This window comes from Alligator mississippiensis, chromosome 12, assembly GCF_030867095.1.
Source record: "Alligator mississippiensis isolate rAllMis1 chromosome 12, rAllMis1, whole genome shotgun sequence".
In the NCBI taxonomy this organism is placed as follows: domain Eukaryota; kingdom Metazoa; phylum Chordata; order Crocodylia; family Alligatoridae; genus Alligator; species Alligator mississippiensis.
In genome coordinates this window covers 28,709,118-28,729,968 of record NC_081835.1, presented here as the reverse complement: position 1 = coordinate 28,729,968, position 20,851 = coordinate 28,709,118, and the positions used below count along the sequence as shown (strand labels likewise).

General features: G+C 41.8%; 1 protein-coding gene across 2 annotated transcripts in view; it reads right to left on the bottom strand.

Moving 5' to 3' along the window:
* Positions 1 to 20,851, bottom strand: part of NUP210 (nucleoporin 210) — a 126,745-nt gene that overhangs the window by 41,080 nt on the left and 64,814 nt on the right. For both annotated transcript variants that reach the window (XM_019495401.2, XM_059715830.1), the window contains 6 exons: positions 19,333 to 19,525; positions 17,014 to 17,120; positions 13,221 to 13,325; positions 12,966 to 13,067; positions 3,219 to 3,347; positions 2,056 to 2,183 (listed from right to left, as the gene is read on the bottom strand). In XM_019495401.2, coding sequence (XP_019350946.2) covers positions 2,056 to 2,183; positions 3,219 to 3,347; positions 12,966 to 13,067; positions 13,221 to 13,325; positions 17,014 to 17,120; positions 19,333 to 19,525 — 764 coding nt within the window. The remainder of the gene's footprint in view (positions 1 to 2,055; positions 2,184 to 3,218; positions 3,348 to 12,965; positions 13,068 to 13,220; positions 13,326 to 17,013; positions 17,121 to 19,332; positions 19,526 to 20,851) is intronic.

The window sequence follows — 20,851 nt, the reverse complement described above, 5'->3', positions numbered from 1 at the left end:
GGGAGAGGCCCCCATGGCTGCCCTGCTCAGCCCCATTCCTTGCCCAGCCCAGCCTTAAAAAAAGAAAAGAAAAAAAAAGCCCCGCACTCACTGGATCTGGTGGTGGCGATTGGGGGCTTATGGCAGAGCCCACCCACACAGCGTGGGGCAGTGGGGGGCAATGGGGATCACCCTCCCGCCTGGCACCCACACAGCACCTGCCCTGTGGCGCAGGTGCAACGTGGCTCAGTAGGGTGCTGTGTGCTGTCTGGGAGCTGGGGCAGCTCCACCTGCCAGCTGGAGTCCAGCAGCGCTCCCAGACAGCACGTGGTGCCCTGCCGAGCTATGCTACCCTCACACCATGGGGCAGCTGCTGCGTGGGTGCCAGGCAGAGCGGGAGATCCCTGCTGCCCCCCACTGCCCAGCGCTGCACAAGGGACTCTGCCACAAGCCCCCAGAGGCCCCAATAGCTGCTTCCAGAGCTGATGAGTGCGGGGCTTTTTTTCCCCCTCCTTCTTTTAAAGTGCAGGAATGCTGGGGCTGGGTGGGGCAGCCACTGGGGGTGGCACTGGGTTGGGGGGAGCAGATTGGGGAGTGGGGGCTGTGCATGAGGTCTTTGCCACGTGGCCCCAGAGCCCCCACAGCCACTGCTACTGCTGATGAGTGCATTTTTGGGTTTGTTTGTTTTTTTTATTCCTGCACTGCTGGGGCTGGGTGGGGGCAATGGGGGTGTGTGGGGAGGTCAGGTGGGGGGGGCAATTGGGGTGTGGTGGGTGCATGGGGGCAGCTCTGCCAGGAGGCCCCAGAGCCCCTGCTACAGCCTGTGAGGCTACAGCCTGTGCAGGGCTTTTAAGTGCTAGGAGACTGGGGCCGGGCAGGGAATAGGGCCAGGCTGGGCAGCCATGGGGGCTTCTCCTGTGGCTCCCCCTGCCTGGAGAGAGGCAGGCACAGCTAGAGGAGCTGCAGGAGAACCTGCAGCCGCCTGGCGGTGCCTGCCTGTCTCCGGCCAATCTGAAATCACTGAATCTCTCCGAATCAGCGCTGAATCTTCTGAAGCTGATTCGGCCGAATTGACTCAGGACAGTGATCTGAATTGAATCACTGTCCTACAAATCGGCCAAATCTGAATCGAATACTTCCCTATTTGCACAGGCCTAGAAAACAGAACTTCTAACTGAAATGGTGATCTAGCTTTGTTAGTTTTAGAGGGTCAGTAACAAGTTAAGTGAGTTTGATAATGTCAGAATGATTTTCAGGCAGCCATGTATTCATATCATATTATTTATACAGGCTTTGCTTACAAGATGCTCAGCACTGAATGGTGCACTACAATTTCATGACAAAGGCTCCAATTCAGGAAGGTCAAAGAGAAGAGACCGCAAACCTCCGCAAGAGAAGGTTGAGAGGCGACCTTGTGGCTGCCTTTAAGTTCATCACGGGGGCACAGAAGGGAATTGGTGAGTATTTATTCACCAAGGCGCCCCCGGGGGTTACAAGAAACAATGGCCACAGGCTAGCAGACAGCAGATTTAGATTGGACATTAGGAAGAACTTCTTCACAGTTAGAGTGGCCAGGGTCTGGAACGGGCTCCCAAGGGAGGTGGTGCTCTCCCCTACCCTGGGGGTCTTCAAGAGGAGGTTAGATGAGCATCGAGCTGGGGTCATCTAGACCCAGCACTCTTTCCTGCTTATGCAGGGGGTCAGACACGATGATCTACTGAGGTCCCTTCCGACCCTAACATCTATGAATCTATGAAAGGGACATATGCCCATGCTTAAATTCTTTGCTCAGTATGAGCCTGTCTCCATGCCCCCCGCCCAAAAGAGAAACTTTAATACAAACATTTAACTTTTAAAAATTACTACTAAATCAAAATAAAAATTTTGAGGTTGTACAGATAATGCTTTAAGACAAATCTGAGTCTTAGAATTCATTACGTATCAGGGAGTTTATCAGTGAATGTATGCTACTTGCTTCTCCAAGAATGTCTTTGCTACATTATATTTTTACTTTCCCTACCGAGAAGCAATTTGTTTAGAAATTAAAAGGGAAAGAGAGACCATGAATAAACTTACACCAGTGAAACAATTTGAGATGCTGCCCTTAGTTTTAAATCCATGAATGCGAGATATTTAGCCAAAAAAGGTTTCTTGGAGTCATCCAATACTCTGACAGAAGCTTTAACTGTTTTTCCAATCTCCACCTGCAATAGTCACTTTTATTATTCATTGAAACAGGATTTTAAAGTTATTCTTGTATTTCAACATAAATGTTAGTTTCATTTACATTCAATTTCGAAACAGATATTAAGATAATGGACTCTGAAGTTAAATTGGTGCTAGTTTTACAACAGCAATCCCTGACAGGTATCATTAGTGTCAAGTGAAATTAATCAATTCAGGTATTTCAACTGGCATGGACATCATTCAAGCAAACATGAGAAATCTAAACTTAATTTTGCTTGCATGTAATATAAAAATATATAAAAAAAAGGAGAGAGAGAAAGAAAAGAGAGAAGAGAAAAAATGACCATGAAAAATTCTCCCAAAAGGGCCATGAAGAATCAATCACTCTCACAAATTTTTAAAACAAAAATGCGAACCAATATTATTTCAGAACTATGAATTATCATCATCATTGCTGCTCTTGATATTATTATTCCAGGTAACCTCCGCTTAATGCTTTTTCACTTAGCGCTATTTCGCTATAACGCTCATTTGAAATTGATACCTGATTTCACTTAACGCTCAGCAAGTTTCATTACAACACTTGCAGTCGCCATCTTGGGTCATTAAAAACAATTGCGGTCACCATCTTGGGTTGCCAAATACTTTTGATTTCGCTTAATTCTTGTTTCACTTAATGCTCGGTTTTTCAGGAATCAATTAAGAACGCTAAGCGGGGGTAGCCTGTATTATTAATAATAATTAGCAACTATTCGCGTAAAGGCAAATGCCTAGCAGCCCCAACTGAAATCATGATTCAACTGAGTTGGGTACTATGCAGACTGGTAGCAAGAAGCAGCCTCTGCCCTGACAATGTTGGAGAGAAACAATGAGGCACCAAGACTTGAAGTGACTTCTCAAAGACAAACAGCAGTTCAGTGGGAAAGCTCATGTGCCACTATTGTGACATCCCACCATGTTGCCTCATACATATGTCAGCTTTCTGTTTACTGCCAGCACAGCTGATTTTGTGTATTAGTATTAGCAATACTAATTGTTCAGAACAGACTAACCTTGTCAACAACTCGGACGTACAGCTCTAGTATATCAGATACATACATTTCAGCTTTGGCTGGGGCAGGAAAAGTTAGACATAAGTCATGAATCATTACAGTTACTGATCCTGGAAGTAAAGGATGCACCTGAAATACCAAAAGAAAATTTTAATAAATATGTTTTCCATTTTAAATAATCTGTTCTGTGCAGGATTAAGCTTATTTTCCTCTTACTGCAGAAAACATTAAAAAATCAACATTTCAAAACATCCAGTACAATCATTTCTTCCACTAAAGCAAAAAGAAAGTGGTAAAATGTATTTAAACAATCTTATGCTATTCAGTTAGTGTAAATGGCCTCTGGATAGCAGTTGCATTAATGGACCTAATATGGGAGTAAGCCTGCAGGTTCTGTGTTCGGCTGTCATCAGAAAAACAAACAAATAGCAAATCATCCAACACAAAGAAAAATTTTCCTTAGAGATAAAAACAAAACAAAAAAACCTCCTACACTACAAACCAGGAACACATGCTATATCTCAAAGCATTAGCACTGCTTTTCCTGAAGTATGCAGAGTATCCTCCTTTCCCCTTTTGAGCTGAGTGGTTAATCAAATTATGGATTGCCCTTGTTAGGAGAAGCAATTGATGACTCAGTCATCTCTCTGATTCCTGCTTTGTTCAGGGAACAGGAGTTATACATGCTTTGTAAATAAAAAGGATTGTATCAAACAACAAAAATGTCTTTATTAATAACTCCAAGCCTGTTTTAGTCAGCACTCTGCCCAAAAATCTCACTCTTTTTTATTAGAAACACACTCCCAAGGTAGATTCAGATTTGGGTAATCCCCCTCCACCCACATTTTTGCATGAGTTTCAGATCGGGCTTCCTAGCATTTCAGCTCTCTGGTCCATACAAGGAGTATATTAATTTCTTACAATTATCTAAAAGAGGCAGCTATTATGACTCCAGTTTCCAGAAGGTTTAATTCAGGGGCAAGAATCATATGGCCCATGGACCAGATCCAGCCAACAGAACTATTTTATTTGGCAAGGAGTTCAGGAGCAGGGCTGCCCACCAAATTTCCCACTAGAGAGCCCTAATAAGCATGGGGCAGGTGATGCGAGTAGCAGCTGCCACCAGCGTTTGCTTGTCTGCCACCACCAGGTTTGAAGTTGGAGAACCTGTTATTGCACTCCTGTTGACAGCACTTGTTTAACTTTGCTTCACACTATGGAAAAGAATATCTTGTTTTATAAATATATTCACCAAATATTTTTTTTTAAATTGAATTTAATTTACATGAATGCATTATTTTGGCATGGGCAAGCCATTCCCCTGAACACCTGCCACCGTGCTGATTTCTCAAGTAGGAGTACATTTCTTTCTTAAGAGACCATCCTGCAGGATCCAGAACTGGAAGCCAAACAAAATCCAGAGGCAACATAGATTTCAGACGGAACAAAACAAGACCTGTATTTTTAGAGAGCGTTTTTATCATACTAAAAAACCCAAAACAAGCGAATAAACCCAATGCTTCCTTGCATTTATAATCTGACAAGTGCTGAAAATAAATCTTGGTTCATACAAAGTCCCTCATTGCCAGTACTGCCACATTGCTAAAGACTACCACTCTGTTCTGAAATCACTAAGATTATATTATTATATAATATATTATATTAGTTACATCATTGCTTATATATGTGATGAATTAGTTATAATACTGCTTTATTCATGTAAGAGATCTGACAAAAGAATTATTAAGAACTGAGATCAACTTCACAAGTTTCAAAAATAAATTCATCTCTTGCTGACACCTAGCTCTTTTAAAATGTTGCCAGCTCATAATTTGTACAGATAGGCAGTAACTTAGATGTTTTTTTAATCAGTATTACCATACCGCCAGCAATAAAAACAGCCACATGTGTCCTCACTAGTTCACAATTAATCCTATTTGTTTGTTTAATTTGTTGCCATTTACAAAGAATCATGCCATGGGGATAACCCTTCCCCCACAAAATATATTATATGCAGTGCCTCATACAAATGTATTGCTGGCATTTAGATCAAGGCAAGTGTAGCTCTACAGTAGGGGTCAGCAGCCTATGGTGTGTTGACCAAATCTTGCCTACAAAGAGGTCCAATTTGGTCTGTAAAGGTCTGATTTGGCACGGGGGATTGATAGCTCGGGTACCCAACTGCTCTGTAATACTCCCCTCTGCTGTGGAGCCTTGTGCTTACACTTGCTGCAGAAGGGTTGGGGAAATCAATGGTAAGGATAAGTGCAGGCAGTTGGCCACTTCCAGGGGACAGAGACTTGTAGCCCATAGCTGGGGCTGGGCTGCAAAGGGCAGCCCATGCCAACAAAAGGTGGCTGATCCCTGCCCTAGAATGATGCACAATGCATCTACTTCTGAGAAGGGTGTCTCAAACACAGGGAGATGGGTTTAATATTTTTATAATCTTTTTCCATCTTAAGCTATAATGCTATTAGAGCATAAAAAAATGCAAGTTTCTTCCTTAGCAGGATCTGAAGAATCTGAAGATTTTACTAGCAACTTTAATGACATATAACAATTATTTTAATATGGTGGCTATAGTCAACTTATCATTTTATGTGGTATTTCTGAACTAGTTTGTATTCTTATATATACACAAGATGGATAACATGAGCACTTACTGCAAATATTTATGGACAGTAAGAGCAAAGGATATGTACTTTCAATGTCTGATAAACCTTCTTCCAATAAGTAAGGTTTGTTTTTTTATTTCTCTGACCATTTGTCTGAGAACTGCCTGCTTAAGCAAAGATCTTGGGAAGCAGAAAATAAAGCATTCTGGTTATGGATACTGTTTGGCTAGGTTTAGGTGTTTTCCTTTGAGTTTCTTGAGCATGGACACCCTTCCTTGGAGAGGAAGTACTACAGTGGTGTATTAGCAGATGAACAACAAAAATGGGGTTTATATTAGGCAGTCTTATTTCCTAACAAGAGTTCAATAGCTTTACCATTGCAAAGTCTGTATTTGAATGCAGTTGTGAAAAATAATCTCAGAAAATTGCAAAAATTAAAAATCTAATGCAGGGTTGTGTTTTTAACTTGTGCTGCAGGGGGAGGAGTATGGGGGGGGGCGGGGAGAGAGGAAGGAAACTTTGCCTACTAGCTCCAAAGGCTATGATTTATATTTGTTATAATTTAATTTTAATTACAATGTCTGGTTTTTGACCACATTTATACTATGGCTTCCCTGGACTCTCCCCCCCCTCCCCGATTCTCTTTAGCTGTATTTAGTATTTGATCCCATGAAAAACCAACTTTGAACAGTTTCTAACAGAAGGAACAGTTAGTTCTGGTAATCAACCATGTTTTGGTCAGTGTAGAGTTCAGCATACATGTTTGCAAACCTCATGTAGGAGAGATCAGGATTTTTTTTTTTTTTAACTAGTATTTATCAAGACCTGTCATGGCCTATCATCTATGATGACCTGTGTTTTATCAGGCTTCTGTGCAAGGCCAAAGGTGAGTCATGACCCTGCCTCAGTTCCTTCACAACCAAAATCTCTATTAGCTGAGCACTCTGAGAAGTGGGGACAGAGAATGACACTGTCAAGACACTCAACACCTTAAAGAACTCTAATTTCTGTAAGGTAACTACTTTTTCTTCTTTGAGACTCATCAGTGTAGATCTCACTGGCAAGCAACAACTCCTCAGCAATATGGGAATGACAAGGGCTAGACACATCATTAAATGATGTTTGGAGTACTGCCACCTCGAACTTGGCATCAGACCTAATAATGCCAGGCATGCAATGTCTGACAAGTGGATCACTTCAAATTGCAGCTTTATAGATCTTAGATTTCTAAAACAGCCCCCCGACATGAAAGGAGAGGCTCACTAACCAATTGAAAAGAGTTGGTGATTCATTGTGTGAACCACTAAGAAATTCTCAGAGGCAAGATTGTTTGGCCTTCTGATGAGCCAGACAGTCACAAACACATAAGGGAATAGTCTGAAGGATTTGATCCCATCCGTTTTATGGATCAAAGCTCTTAAAATATATAACAGAATACACCTTCTTCTTGCATCAAGTTTAAGATGACTTGTAGGTTAATGTGAGCCTATCTTAAGGGTAAAGGTTGGGCTGTGACCTCATCCTATCCCTAAGAAAAGGGAAGTCTAGCCACAAAGTTTTACAAAGGTAACAGCCACCAGAAAGACCTCTTTATAGGTAAGATAGCATCTGATGCCCCTTTGAATGTGGGTTTCACAAGTTTTGGGAGGAAGATGTCAAGTCCTTGACACCTGAAAAAAGAGAGTGCAGGTAGCCCTTGAGGAATAAATTTTGTCAAATGTAAGAAAATCATGTAAGATTATAGCAGATGTTGGTGCAAGGTGGATTTCACAATTATGCAATGCAAGGCTCCAGGTAGAACCATTTCCATTTTTAGGAGCAAGTCTTTCCAGGGGGCTGCTCTGCATAGGTTCTATGCTCAGCCAGCCCACATCTTGTATCTTAGAATCACATGTTCATGGTTTGTAATCTTGCCTTTTAATGAAAGAACCTTTACTATCGCAAATTTACAATTAGGCACCAGAGTTCTGAGCGGTGTAACTTGAGCACTTAGCCCCTCATTTGTTTCTTGGTTCAGGCATGAAAATTGGTATCTCTCTATATTCTTGTTCTCTGGGGTCAAATAATTAAACCCTGTAGCATTTGCTAGCAGAGCCTTGACAAACACAGGGAAAGGATATGCTCAGGTGGAAGAGAAGTTACTGGCTGCACTGTCTGGAATGCAGTGATTCTATTCAGTTCACCTTTGGGCACAAAGTAGATGAGCAGGTTAATTAGCCTCTGGAAGAAAGCATCAGGAAGAAGCCAGGGCTGACTGCACCCAAATGACTGCAGCACATGTTATTGAGACTACAGTGCTATGTAATGCAGAGAGAAGGTACTGCCCAGGAAAATCACTGGCAGATATAAATACACCAATCAAGAAGCACTTTTCAAAGGACGACAAAAACGGCTCTGTCATGCTACAACACCTTTGTACTTCATACGGAGGTGGCAGGCAATACAATAATGCACTGAACCTGAGGAGAAATTATACACCATAAAAATCCCCCAAAACAAAACCTGATACCTGGTTCAACAAGCAAGTATCACAGTGCTCTGTATGACCAACAAAGGGATGGTCTGTGTTTTGACAGGGTTTTGTGTAAATAAACCAAGGAGTAATACCAGCAGATTAAAGATTTGACATCATAAGAGTAATGCATTAACCCCTGGGGACAGAGGCAGGCCTGAGATGAATCAGATGAGACTACTGATCAGGACAGAATGCCCCATTAAAACCATGTTATGATCCACAGGGGCTGTCAGGCCAAACAGGTAGAGCAGAGAGTGGGAATCTGAGAAGTTGCAGCAGTGAGCCAAGGACTAGAAGCAACTTTGGGCAAGCCTGAGTTCCAACTGGGGTTGAGATTCAAAGCCAAGAGTTTGAACCCACAGGCCAAGAGAGAGGATTAACCATAGTCTGAGATGCAAGCCAAGGTCAAACTAGACTTCAAAGTCTGAGGGGCTGGGTACAAAGTCAGAAATACTGAGGCAGGAGCTACTCAAGGACTGGAGACCAGCAAGTTGTGCAGCATGGCTCAGGTGTTGGAGGAGTTCCTTAAAAGCAGCCCCAAAACCAAATCAGAGAGAAGGGGCTAGCTGCATGTAGTTAGTTTGTTCAGTGCAGCTGATCCAGTTACAAGGGCTACAGAGCAGGAGCTTGACTTGACATAGCTTTACCCAGCTGATCCAATTACTCAGGCTGCAGGGCAGGCGCCTAACACCATACGTGGAACAATGCAGAATGTAAACAGCGTAGTGTGGGAAATTGGTAGTAGGTAGCAACACAAACTGGCAACAAGCAGCAGTGGTGAGGGAAGGAAAAATGGGTCATAAGGGCAGGGGTGTAACTGGCAACACGTGGTAGGGGGAGAGCGTCAATAAAAAAAAAATCTGCATAACATCTCCAGCTCAATATCTGGCTGATAAGGTGCAGTCATTTGTCATTCTTTTGCTTCCTATGAGTAAGTTTCTCGTCTTCTAACAGACTGAGCCTTTCGGGAGCCTTATCTTTAGCGATAACCTTATTTGAGTTTGGGGTGAGCATACAGTTGGATTTAATGTTTTAATCCCACTTCTCTTCACATTTCACAGCAGAGGATGATAGAGTTGGGTCAAGCAGTCCTTCACATACAAGAAGAATGGGCAGGCAGCTGTCAAAATATTAAACAACTGATGAGATTTCCCTGATATGACTGATGTTCCCATTTCTAGTCCCCACAGTTCTCATCAGGGGGCCTGGGAATGAGATTAGTTGCTAGTGTCAGTGTTAAGGACACCGCATCTTGTCAGGGGATACCATTAAAGGTCCTTAAGTGAGGAAACAGATTACTGGTGTAGCTCAGCCTCCTGGCCTGGTTCTCCCTGGGGGCCCCCTCTGGAAGAAATTGTTTGGTCATGAAAGACATCAGTTTCCTCAAGTGCATAGAACAACTCCAAAGGTGTGAGACACCAGGATCCCCACATGCCTGTGCTGGCTGTTGATATTGGCCAGACCAATGCCATTCCTATTGGGATGGTAACTGAGCGAGGGTCTGCAGACCTCTGAGATCACAGATCTGAAAAAGAAGGTTCTTTGCGGACGGGCAGCAACAACATTTGTCTTGGTATCAGAGGATGAAACTGCTTCTTCTCTGCATGGTGCTGAGGAGCAGCATGCTCTCAGTATTATAGCCTGCATCATGTTGGCAGTTGTCTTGGTTCTAATGTTGACCAGCACATCTTATACTGTATCTTCTGCTATAAGGTCTAACATCAAGTGGTGGGGGCAATGATGTAGGAGTGGTCCTCTCTGTCACAGGCTTCCCCTCATCGCCTGTGTAGTTTTTGGTGTCATGTGGAACCTGTAGGACTTACCCCTAAAGGCTTTATTTGCATGATCTATCCTTGCATTAACAATGTATGGAATATTTGCCTCTGTATTCTGGCAGCCCTACTTAGGGCCAGACTTTGGTACTTCATTTGAGTGCAGTCAACACTGATAGAATGTACCTGAATACATTCAAAAGTCTGGTGCCTGCACTCTGAGAAACTAAATATAATTTCAGGATCACTCCAGGTGAGGAAGCTTAAACTGTGAATGATGTGCTTTACTTGTTCTAGAAGACAAAAACAGGAATACCAAACATCTATTTGCTACCCTGGACTCCAAGCAGATGATGTTCCTGCTGTGCCCATTTTTTTTTTTAAATAGGAAAGAGTCTATCATTGGATGAGAAGGGCTTGAAGCACATAAATATCAAATACAGCATGTCAGGAAGCCTGACAGAGTGGGAGGTACAGACCATCATTATTCAATCCAGATGTGCTGATGGCTTTTCTTCCAATTGCCTAACAGTAAGCTAGGAGTTTTAAAGGTTTGATGAGTTTTGAGAAACTAAGCTGGAGCTAAAAACTAACAGGCAGGACACTCACCAGGTTCTATCTCACTGCTTAGGTATTAAGAGGAAGAGCTGTTGCTGCCCAGTTCTTCATACTGCTGTACAAGGGCATGAAAAGCCACTGAGCTGTTGTTTGATCTTGACTGGTGTTGCTGTTCACAAAAGGCTGATTTTGTGTTCATGAGGCATGTGAGCCCCTGTAGTGAAATCACACACTGACACATATGAAATACCAAGGTTTTCTGAGTAAGTGCTGTAGACTTGCAACAACAGGAAATTATCTAGTGAGTCTTGTTTAGAAAGGGAGGAAATAAAACTGAAAATAGGACTACTAGAAGCTTTATTATTTTTGTGTAAGATATTAAGGCAGTTATTTCTTGAAAAATGTGCCATCTGTCTTATAAATCTAGCCCAACTTGCCAAAGTAACAGCCAGTAATTGGGAAAAATATCACCACATAATCAAATTATTTATTTCATACAAATATTTAGGTAAATAAGAACTCTTGGTAGAAAGAAATCCAAAGAATATTCATTTTTAGTTTTGATTGTGTTCTTTATGAAATCACATTAGTAGTGGTTTATGGACTTATAAAATGAAGTTCACATAATAGAGTAGGAAGAGTTGGGCTGACAAAGCACTGAAATAAGATGCAGATTGCTAGTTATGGCAATATATGTTGAAATAAGAGCAGGATATCTGACATGTAGTTAGTTTTATTATTACAATAAAAGCAGATTGTTTGAATACATTTATATCGTGTATTTCTCAACCATTATCCCAATCTACCTTCTGCTTCTTTTGAAACATACAGTTGTAGCTCTAGTATATTATATGCTGTTACAGTTTATTGTACCCTCTTAAAGAGAAAATTACTGACATGAAGAAATGACATGGAGAATTGCACACATTGCCACAGAAGAGTGGAGTAGAGTCAAATCTTACATCATTATCATCTCATGATTAATAGCTTTATAAAATTTACTTAAACATTATCATTCTTCCTAATTTATCCTGCAGTCAGTCAAACAAGTGACCTAAGTGCCAAATGAATCAATTTGGCCTTTTGGATGATTTGTGGTTAATGATAGTATGGAACTGGTACAGTATTTCTATGCTGAATGACTGCAGACCCTAATAAAATATCTCAAAATATGATGCTGCAGTTCAGGAGACAGATCTACTCTTATCTACATATGTTTAATTTAATCTGACTGCTCATGGCAGCAAAGAGGTGTTTGCCGAGTTGGGGCTTTATACTTGTTATTATACTATTAAATCACTCTTCAGATTGTGCACAAAACACCTATCTTGACACAGTCTTTCTTTTGGAAAGACCAGAAGATTCATGAAGTACACTCAGGACACCTCTCCATGGGGAATCTTTAATTTGGGATATATAAAAAACACTGTGTTGGCTTAACTTTTCTTCTATTTCAGTCAAACACCTATTGACTTTTAAAAGGAACAGAGTGAAGCTGATTATAAACACATTTGAAAACCCCAGCTTTACACTGTAACAAGAGTTCCAGAAAACCTCAAAAACACATAAAAGGAAATAAAAAAAATTTACATTATATTAGGAAAGTCTGACTTACATTAGGAAAAGTTATTTCCTGTTCATATAAGTCTTGCTTGTTTGGACTTACATTTTTATTGGCTCAAAAAACAAATTAGCACAGGCAAAACACCTGAATCATGAGAGCTCCTAAAACACACTTCTTATGAAGACCATTTACCGTGGAATGTTAACTAAGGTTCTCTCTCATGCCTTTTAAAACTTTGTACAGTTTCCTATCCAGACAAAAACAGATGAGCTGTGCGCCAGCCATTGTTCATACATTTACTGTACCTTATTATAGGTGTTTTAGTAGAAAATCGAAAGGAACCAGCAGGGATACAAATCAAAATATCTTTAGAATCCCTTAGCAAGCATTTCCCTCATCCTCAGAACTTGTCGAAATTACATTAAAAAAAGACATGCTCACTGTACCACAGTACACCACTAGAGAAGAGGTTCCCAACCAACGGGCTGCAGGGTTGTAGCACGAGCCCCCACTCAGAGCCCTGTCTGTCCACCCAGGCGAGCAGCTTCCAGCAGCTGGGTCACAGCTGAGGTTCTGGGGTTAAAGCTGGGTGGCAGGGGAGCCCTGGGAGAGAGGCAGCCGGCTCTGCGCGCCCCGTCCCACTCCCACCAGGCTGTGGTAAAAAAAATTGAGAGCCACTGTACTAGAGTGATCATTAAAATAAGAACAAATAATTTTACTTACCAAAGCAACACTTCGAGCCTCATCATAAGCCACTTTTACAATGTTTATAGCACTGGTGTTTATGAAAAAATACCCAGAACCCTCTTTGATGAGTAGCTCTGCCTGCAAAGAGGAAAAAAAAAAACCATGCAACAGACATGACTTCTGTTCAGTATACTGCTAAAATTGGTGTGTATGCATGCTCACATACAAGAGAGATCATTCATAACATTGCCCCTACCCCCAATGAGATTAAATTAATTTGAAGATTCATACCTTGACATCAGGGTGATTGTAAATTGTGACATCTCTAGGACTAACTTTCACATCTTCTACAAGTATCAGCTCAATAGTGGCAGACACAGGCATAAGAGGTTCATACTGAAAGAAATAATTCAGCCCACTGATTAAATGTAAAATTAAAAAAGTCAGATTAGAGCACAAGTCATATGCGTGTGTGAAAAAAGATGGGACATCTAGTTGTGTAAATGGACAAGGACAGATCAGGATATTAGGTAACAAAGTCTCCAAAGGATCAAGGTACAGATTTGGTGATTACAACATTCTTTATGTATATAAAGGGTGATCTATGCATGCATGTATTCTGTATTATGCCCAAAAGGCCAAGACAAAGAACAGAGGCCAGACAGGATTAATTAACATAAACATGTTGGCTATGAGATGATCACAGATGTACTGGAAATCTGATATTATATTGCATTCTATTTAAATAGATTTTCAGTCTTTTTGTTATTCTCAAGATTTGCTTTTCAGTATTGTCAGTATTACAAAAAAAATGCCCAATTACCCAACTACAGAACTACTACATATTAGCTGCAAGTCTATCATTTCGTTGAAATAACTTAAAAAGGAAAAATGCCAAGCTATGTTTTTCAAAGCAAGTTAGTATAACACACCAATTCAACTCAATTACATTATTTTGCACAATACAGAGAAGAATAGAGAAGAGCAGAGAAGAACCTCCTCTATAATCAAGATGGCATCAGAGGAGGGCCAAACCGAGGTACTGTGGGTCAGGGGGAAAAGTGACTTGGTAGAAGGGGTCTACTATAGACCGCCAGACCAGGAGGATGAGCTAGACCTGGAATTCTCCAGACAGCTCTCAGAGGTCATACAGTTGAGAGATATGATTGTCATGGGTGACCTAAACTACCCTGACACCTGCTGGGACGAGCAGTCAGCCAAATCTAACTGCTCACGTAGTTTCTTAACTTGCATACAGGACCTCCACCTAATGCAGGGGGTATACAATCCTACTAGAGGAAAATGCCTTGCCAGACTTGGTGTTCACTACAGGGGATGACCTGGTGGGGAATCTGCAGGTACAAGGTAACCTAGGGGTTAGTGACCATCGATTGACTGAATTCACTATCCGGCGAAGGGTGGGTAAACTAACCAGAAGGGCTGAAGTGCTAGATTTCAGAAAGACTAACTTCAGTGTGCTCAGGGGATTAGTTAGTGAGGCATTAAAGCTCAAGAGCATTGGCAAAATGGGAGTCCAGGAAGGGTGGTTGTTCCTCAAGGGAACGATCCTACAGGCGCAGAAGGAGACAATCCCATTGCACATAAAAGGGAGCAAAGGGGCCAAGAAGCCCTCTTGGCTGAACAGGGATGCCCAGGAAAACCTAAGGGCAAAGAAAGAGGTATACAGGCTGTGGAAACAGTGGGTAGCTACCAAGGAGGCATATAACTCCCTGTCTTGCACTTGCAGGGAATCAGTTAGGAAGGCCAAAGCTCTCCCTGCCCCACTCCACTCCACTCCACTCCACTCCACTCCACTCCACTCCACTCCACTCCACTCCACTCCACTCCACTCCACTCCACTCCACTCCACTCCACTCCACTCCACTCCACTCCGTGCCCGGCTGCAACTGCGGCCGTGCCCAGATGAGCTGCGAGTCTCTCTCGCAGCCTCTCAGATGCACTGAGGAGCCCCTGCTCTCTCCTCCCTCCCCACCCGCCCCCTGCAAGGCAGTGAGCTGCGGAGGCAGCAGAGCACCATGCAGGTGTCTCCTGCTGAGACACATCCCTCCACCTTTGATTAGTTTCCACTCTGGCTGATATCTTTTCCACATTTTACCTGTCGATTTGCATTATGCTTCTTTCATTATATATTATGCAAGAGTGTTTATTTTAGTCAAGTGTTTGGTATTATTTCATTGTTGCTTTTATATTGTTTTTATTTTGGATTTTAAACCACATTTCCAGACCCATTTCTTTGTCACTTCCTGCAACTTCATTGGTGTCAAAGGTCACGTGACATCACTTCCTGATGTGATACTGCTTCCTGTGAGGTCTTTGAATATGGCTTGCTGACCCACTGGGTGATAAAAAGTTCATGATCCGACCCCACATTCAAAAAGGTTGGACACCACTGTCTTATCTGAATTTCCCTCTCTGGTGTAGGGAGGCAGGAACAGCCCCTGGGACCAGGCAGAAACAGCCCTGGTCCCAGGCCAGAAGCTTCTACTGGGCAGAAGTTTCTGGCTGGGGGAAGGGGAGAAGAGGTGGAGTGGGCTGGGGCAGAGCTGGGAGAGCCTTGCTGCTGGGCTGTTTAGTCCTGCCGTCAGCTTCCCCTGGGTCCTACTGAGCTTGGATCCTGTCATCTTTGACAGGCAGCCAGGAGCAGATAAATATTAATTTTCTAAATTTTTTAGGGGCCCCGCAGGCCAGATAGAATGGCTTGGCAGGCCGGATCTGGCCTGCAGGCTATATTTTGCCCACCCCTGCCTTAAAGGCATAACAGAAGAGGGACTGTATAACTCAGGAGAGTAGGTGAGGAGGTGGTAGTAAGTCACCACATCAATTATTTAAAACCAGTTGTGGTTAATAGTAAACAATAATCATTACTAACTGATGGCTCCCAAGAATTGATAGTTCTGGTCAAATACTTGTGTAAGCATGTATCCACGTTACATAAAAAATGAGCTGGCTGGCATCTTTGCTAGCAGCCTCAAGTATGAAATACAAAAAGACTGACTAGCAATTCACATTAACTTTCAAAAAAGATCTGACCCTCAAAGTCCCAAGATAGAAAATGCCGGCAAAAAGGGGCTAGAATGTTCCAAAAAGCTGCTGCCCATTTGTTACTGCAACTTATCTGTATCATTTTCGAGTTAAGATGACTTTAGTCTCCTGGGCAATAAATTCTGCACTTTGCTTGAGTCTTACGGTCACACAAGCTCTTAACATGATTTTTAAAGATTTAGAGGGAAAAATTATCACAAAGCCCTTCTAAATCTTTCTAATCTATTTTAAATGAGTATTGTAGCTCAAAAATTGATTTGTTAAGCATGATATTTTTAATTGTTAGTTTACTGTGTAAGTTAGTCTGTCCCACAGGGAAATGCCCCTCTCTAGTTTGAGCATGCACTGGTTTAAAAAATTGATGGCACTAATTTAATTCTGACTTCACAATTTACCAGCACTGTTTGCTGCAACTCTTGCCTGTCTCTGCACAGATTAGTATGTTAGGGCAGGAACAACTCCTTTTTTGTTTGTTTGTCTTTTTTACTTATTGGATCTCTTGCCTAAGTACATGGCAGATGCTCTTCAAATAAATAACCCCACTGCTTTTAGAAACATGAATGAAGTCAAACTATTAGGATATTAATCAGAACCCAGCTTTCACAAGCCAGGGGATGACTAGTGAATCAAAAATGCACAAACTGAATCTCTCCTTTATTTTGCAACTAAATCACAAATGTGCTTATTTTCTCATTGACAGCTTTACCAAACAAAGGGTAGCTTTAGTGAAGGACAACTGATAGAGCTGTACCATTGCCAACACAAAATAAAATAAGAAAATTCTTTATAATTCCTTTTTGCAGATAATGAAAAAACTTATATTTAAAGTGGATGAATAACTAACGATAGAGACAAAGGGGAATATTATAAAAAACAGTGATGTGGATCTTCTTTTGAAGAAGCTAAGAAGATACTTATATTTAAATTACTTATGCACAATGCATTCAAGAAATTATTACATAGGGAAGCCCCCCATTAGGCACAATGGAAAAAGTAGGGAGAAAATTATAATTCAAAGTACCGGTATGTTCACTTTAGCTGCCTTGAGATGAGACTGTTGGTATCCTGTTGCAGTAGCAGAGACAGCAGTTGTTCCAGACTCATGATGAACAAGGACAGTTTGCAAACCTGAAACAAAAGTAGAGTAAGAGATTACAACAAGAAGAGTTGCATATAATAGATGCTGAAAATGGATGGAATCACTCTTTAGAAATTAAGTGAATACTGGGCAAAGGTAAAAGATTTTTATGTTGAAAACAATACTAGCATAAGATTAAATGGCTACAAACTGGTTACAGATAAATTTAGACTAAAAATTAGAATATTTCTATCAGAGCAGTTTAGTTTTGGAGGGGTGATGGCTAAGCACTTAAGCTTATTCAGTTCAGTCTTAAAGATCCATGTAAAGCAATGGATGTCAACCAGGGGTACATGTACACCTAGGGGTACTTAAAAAGGTTGTAGGGGGTACATAGAACTGATGTGGCCAGGGGTGGTGGTGAGAGGGCTACATCAAATTCTGGAGTGGCTGCAGCCCCCACCCCATAGCTCCTCTCCCAACACTACTGCCGCCTGTCACAAGTGCAGCCTGGCCCAACACACCCACCAGGAACAGCTCAGCGCTGCCCCAGCCCCAGCTCACAGTGGCAGCCCACCCTGCCCAGCACGCAGATCTGGGGGCACACATCCCCCATGCCCTCCCTAGGTGCGTGCAGCCGTGGGAGCCTCCCCCACTCCCCAAAACCCCTCGGATCAGTGGCTCAGGGCTCTGTCCCATGCTCTGCCCTGGCTGCGCAGTGCCTGCCTCTGCCCCACTCCCTCCCTCACAGTGGGGGACTCCATCTGCGCCCCCCCCATTAAAAACAAGAAAAAAATAAAGGGGTACACAAGCTGAAACTTTGAGACAGAAGGTGTACACTTGTTAAAAGAGGTTGAAAATCTGTAAGGGATGGTATGGGCAGGGAGTATGGACATACCAACTCCTTGTGGGTGGTGTGGAATCATGTTTGTAGTCCCTGGGTGTGGCATTTGTAGCAGAAGATACCTAGTAATCCCATGCCTTGGGGCTTTCTGGTTGCCAGGTGACAGTAGGAAGTAATTCCCACACAGTTCCTTGCTATCCCATGAATGCTACAAGCTTCTTGTGGGATGGGGGTTCACCTAACCCTGAGACACTGGGATATTGGTCACATCTAAGGGATGACATTTTAGACTGAAGCACTCGGATCTTGTGGTTGAAACTTAGACATTCTGAAGGTTCTTGGCTAAAGATTCTCTCTCATGCTCAGTCATACCAATCATCAAATATAGGGTAAAGAAGGAAACTGTTTCCATAGACCAGATGGGCACAGGCCTTGGGAGTTTTTGCCTTTTTCTGCAGCAGGGTTGATGAGTGCTTTTCCTAGAAATTTCAGAGTATATATTAACCAGCTACTTCCCTGTCACTGCAGTTCCAGAGCACTAGCAGTGTCCTAAGCTCACTGCATTTGCCTTCAGCATGTTATAGGGCATTTTTGGTGTTTTGGAGTTGAGGGTAAGGATGAAGAAGTTGAAGGCTTGTAGTGGCAATGGGGATTCCTTACGTCAGTGGTGCTCAATCTCTGGCCTGCAGAACAATATCATCCAGCCTGTGGAGCTCTCCAAGAGTCTGGAAATTTGGCAGCAACAGAGTGGTGATAGCATCAATTGCTGCTTCTGCGTTGCCAAATTTCCAGATCCATGGGGTGCCTGGCAGGCTGACCGACATGTTCCTGTGCACTAGATCTTGCCAGCATATGACTGGGCCAGTGCATGGGGTCACTCTACAGCTGGATCTCGTCCACAGGGCTGGGCTAGCATGCCAGATCTTGCCCATGGACTGACCCTGAGCACTGACCCTGTGCTAAATCCAACCTGCAAATTGCCCCTGCATGCAGGGTCTTGTGCACAGACCAGCCCTGTGTTGCTTAGTCAGCCTGTTCGGCCAGCTGCCTTAGGTTAATGACTTCCTGTGAACACAGGAACTAGACTCAATAGCCCAGGAGGCCTCTTTTAATCCTGTGATCCTCTACTAGATTTCAGTCCTGCCCACTACCTGTTCTGACAGGAAAGCCTTATTAAATCAGGTTATGGGGAAGAAGAAAAGAGGAGGTAAAACATTACAGTGCTCATATCTCTTCCCCTTATTTTGTTCAGAGAAATTTCACACCAACCTAGAAAACAAGATGGAAAAAAAACGACTGAAGAAGTTGTGTGTTAGATTATATGGAACTTAATTTCCCTAACTCTAACAAAAGCACTACCAATTGCTGTTAATCTGATCTTCCTCCAAATAGAGCATATCATTTTAGCTGATCTGTACCATGCATTTTCTTCTGACCAATTCCATCCTCTTTCAGTTGCAGCTCCAATGGCATGCTGGGTTCAATGCTGGCCAAGGAAAATTTTGTTGATTCCCAGATTATAGCAAGTGAGCTGAAGTTATCAAATTTAATCCCCTGTTGGTCATAAACAGCTAAATCCAATACTGGATTGCGATAATTTGAAACAGGAACCTGAAAAATATATAAATAAATTAATAGAATTGTAAACTGAAGAGATGGTAGAACCTCTTTGATTTTTCAGATGTTTCCATGTTGATTAAAACCAGCCACCAATGAAAAGCCATATTAGACTATATTTTAACATTCCTTTTGTCAGCAGGAGGGTGTTCATTAGACACTGGAGTAGTCTTTCAGATTCTAAAAAAATGAAATCTATCTGAAGATATCGCTGTTACCCAGAGGAAATATTTCAGGATTATACATCTTGCAAAGGATACTAATAATATCACAGAGCAAGTTGGAAGCCTGTGGAGTTGCTGACAACAACTAACGCTAAGACTGATTTATAACATAAACTATCTATCCCACGTCATTACTTAAAAAGAATCTGCCAAATGAAAATATTTAAAATTGCACATTAAAGCAAGCTTTATTAATATTTTGCAGAAGTAGAATATTTTGTATACATGATTGATGATATGCTAAAGTGAAATGAATAATGCATGTTTAGGAAGAGTACAGAAGATTTATCTCATTTGGATTCAAGAGTCTCATAGTCTTACTACTAAAATAACCATTACATAAATGTGGGTCATACATGGATTTTATATAAGTCTATGAGTAAATTGCATGTGTAACACACACAATCATGTACATATATAGGTATTCATACATATAAGAGTGTTTACATCCATACAAATTAGATGCATGTATGAATGCATGCACAGTGTAAAATCAAAACTCTTGGACTTGGAGGAAAAACTTGGACTATTTAAATTAGAATCAGATAGTCTGAGAAATAGCTACTGTTCTCAGAAATACTTGTTGGGAACATACGTTCATTTATTTTTATTTTAAAAGTCTGACTTACATTTCGATTTAAACATTCAGGATGTAACAAACAACAATAAAAATTAGGGGTCATTATAAGAAAAATAGATGGATAGAGAAAAAAAATGATCAGAAACCCAATTCAGAACAAGAAGTACATTGAAAGTACAATAGGGAATTTCTGTCCTTATGTAAAATCTTATGCACAACTGCACACAAATCCTCTGACAGGCACTTGGGGGGGGGGGGGGGGAAATCAGCAAGTATGACGCACAATCTTTTGCACATGCATCCTTATTAGCCCAGTATGGCCCTCATATTCAAACACTTTTCAGTTCTTCCATACAGTTTTTTGTGTTTACCACTGTTGAATATGGAGAGATTGTTTGTAGAACTTGCCCTGGTCAAAATAGTAGGGCTCATTAACATTGTTTTTATAGTCTTTAAATTTTCTGTGTGGGACTCTTATGTGGAAGTGAAATTTTGTTTCCAAAACATGAAAGGAGC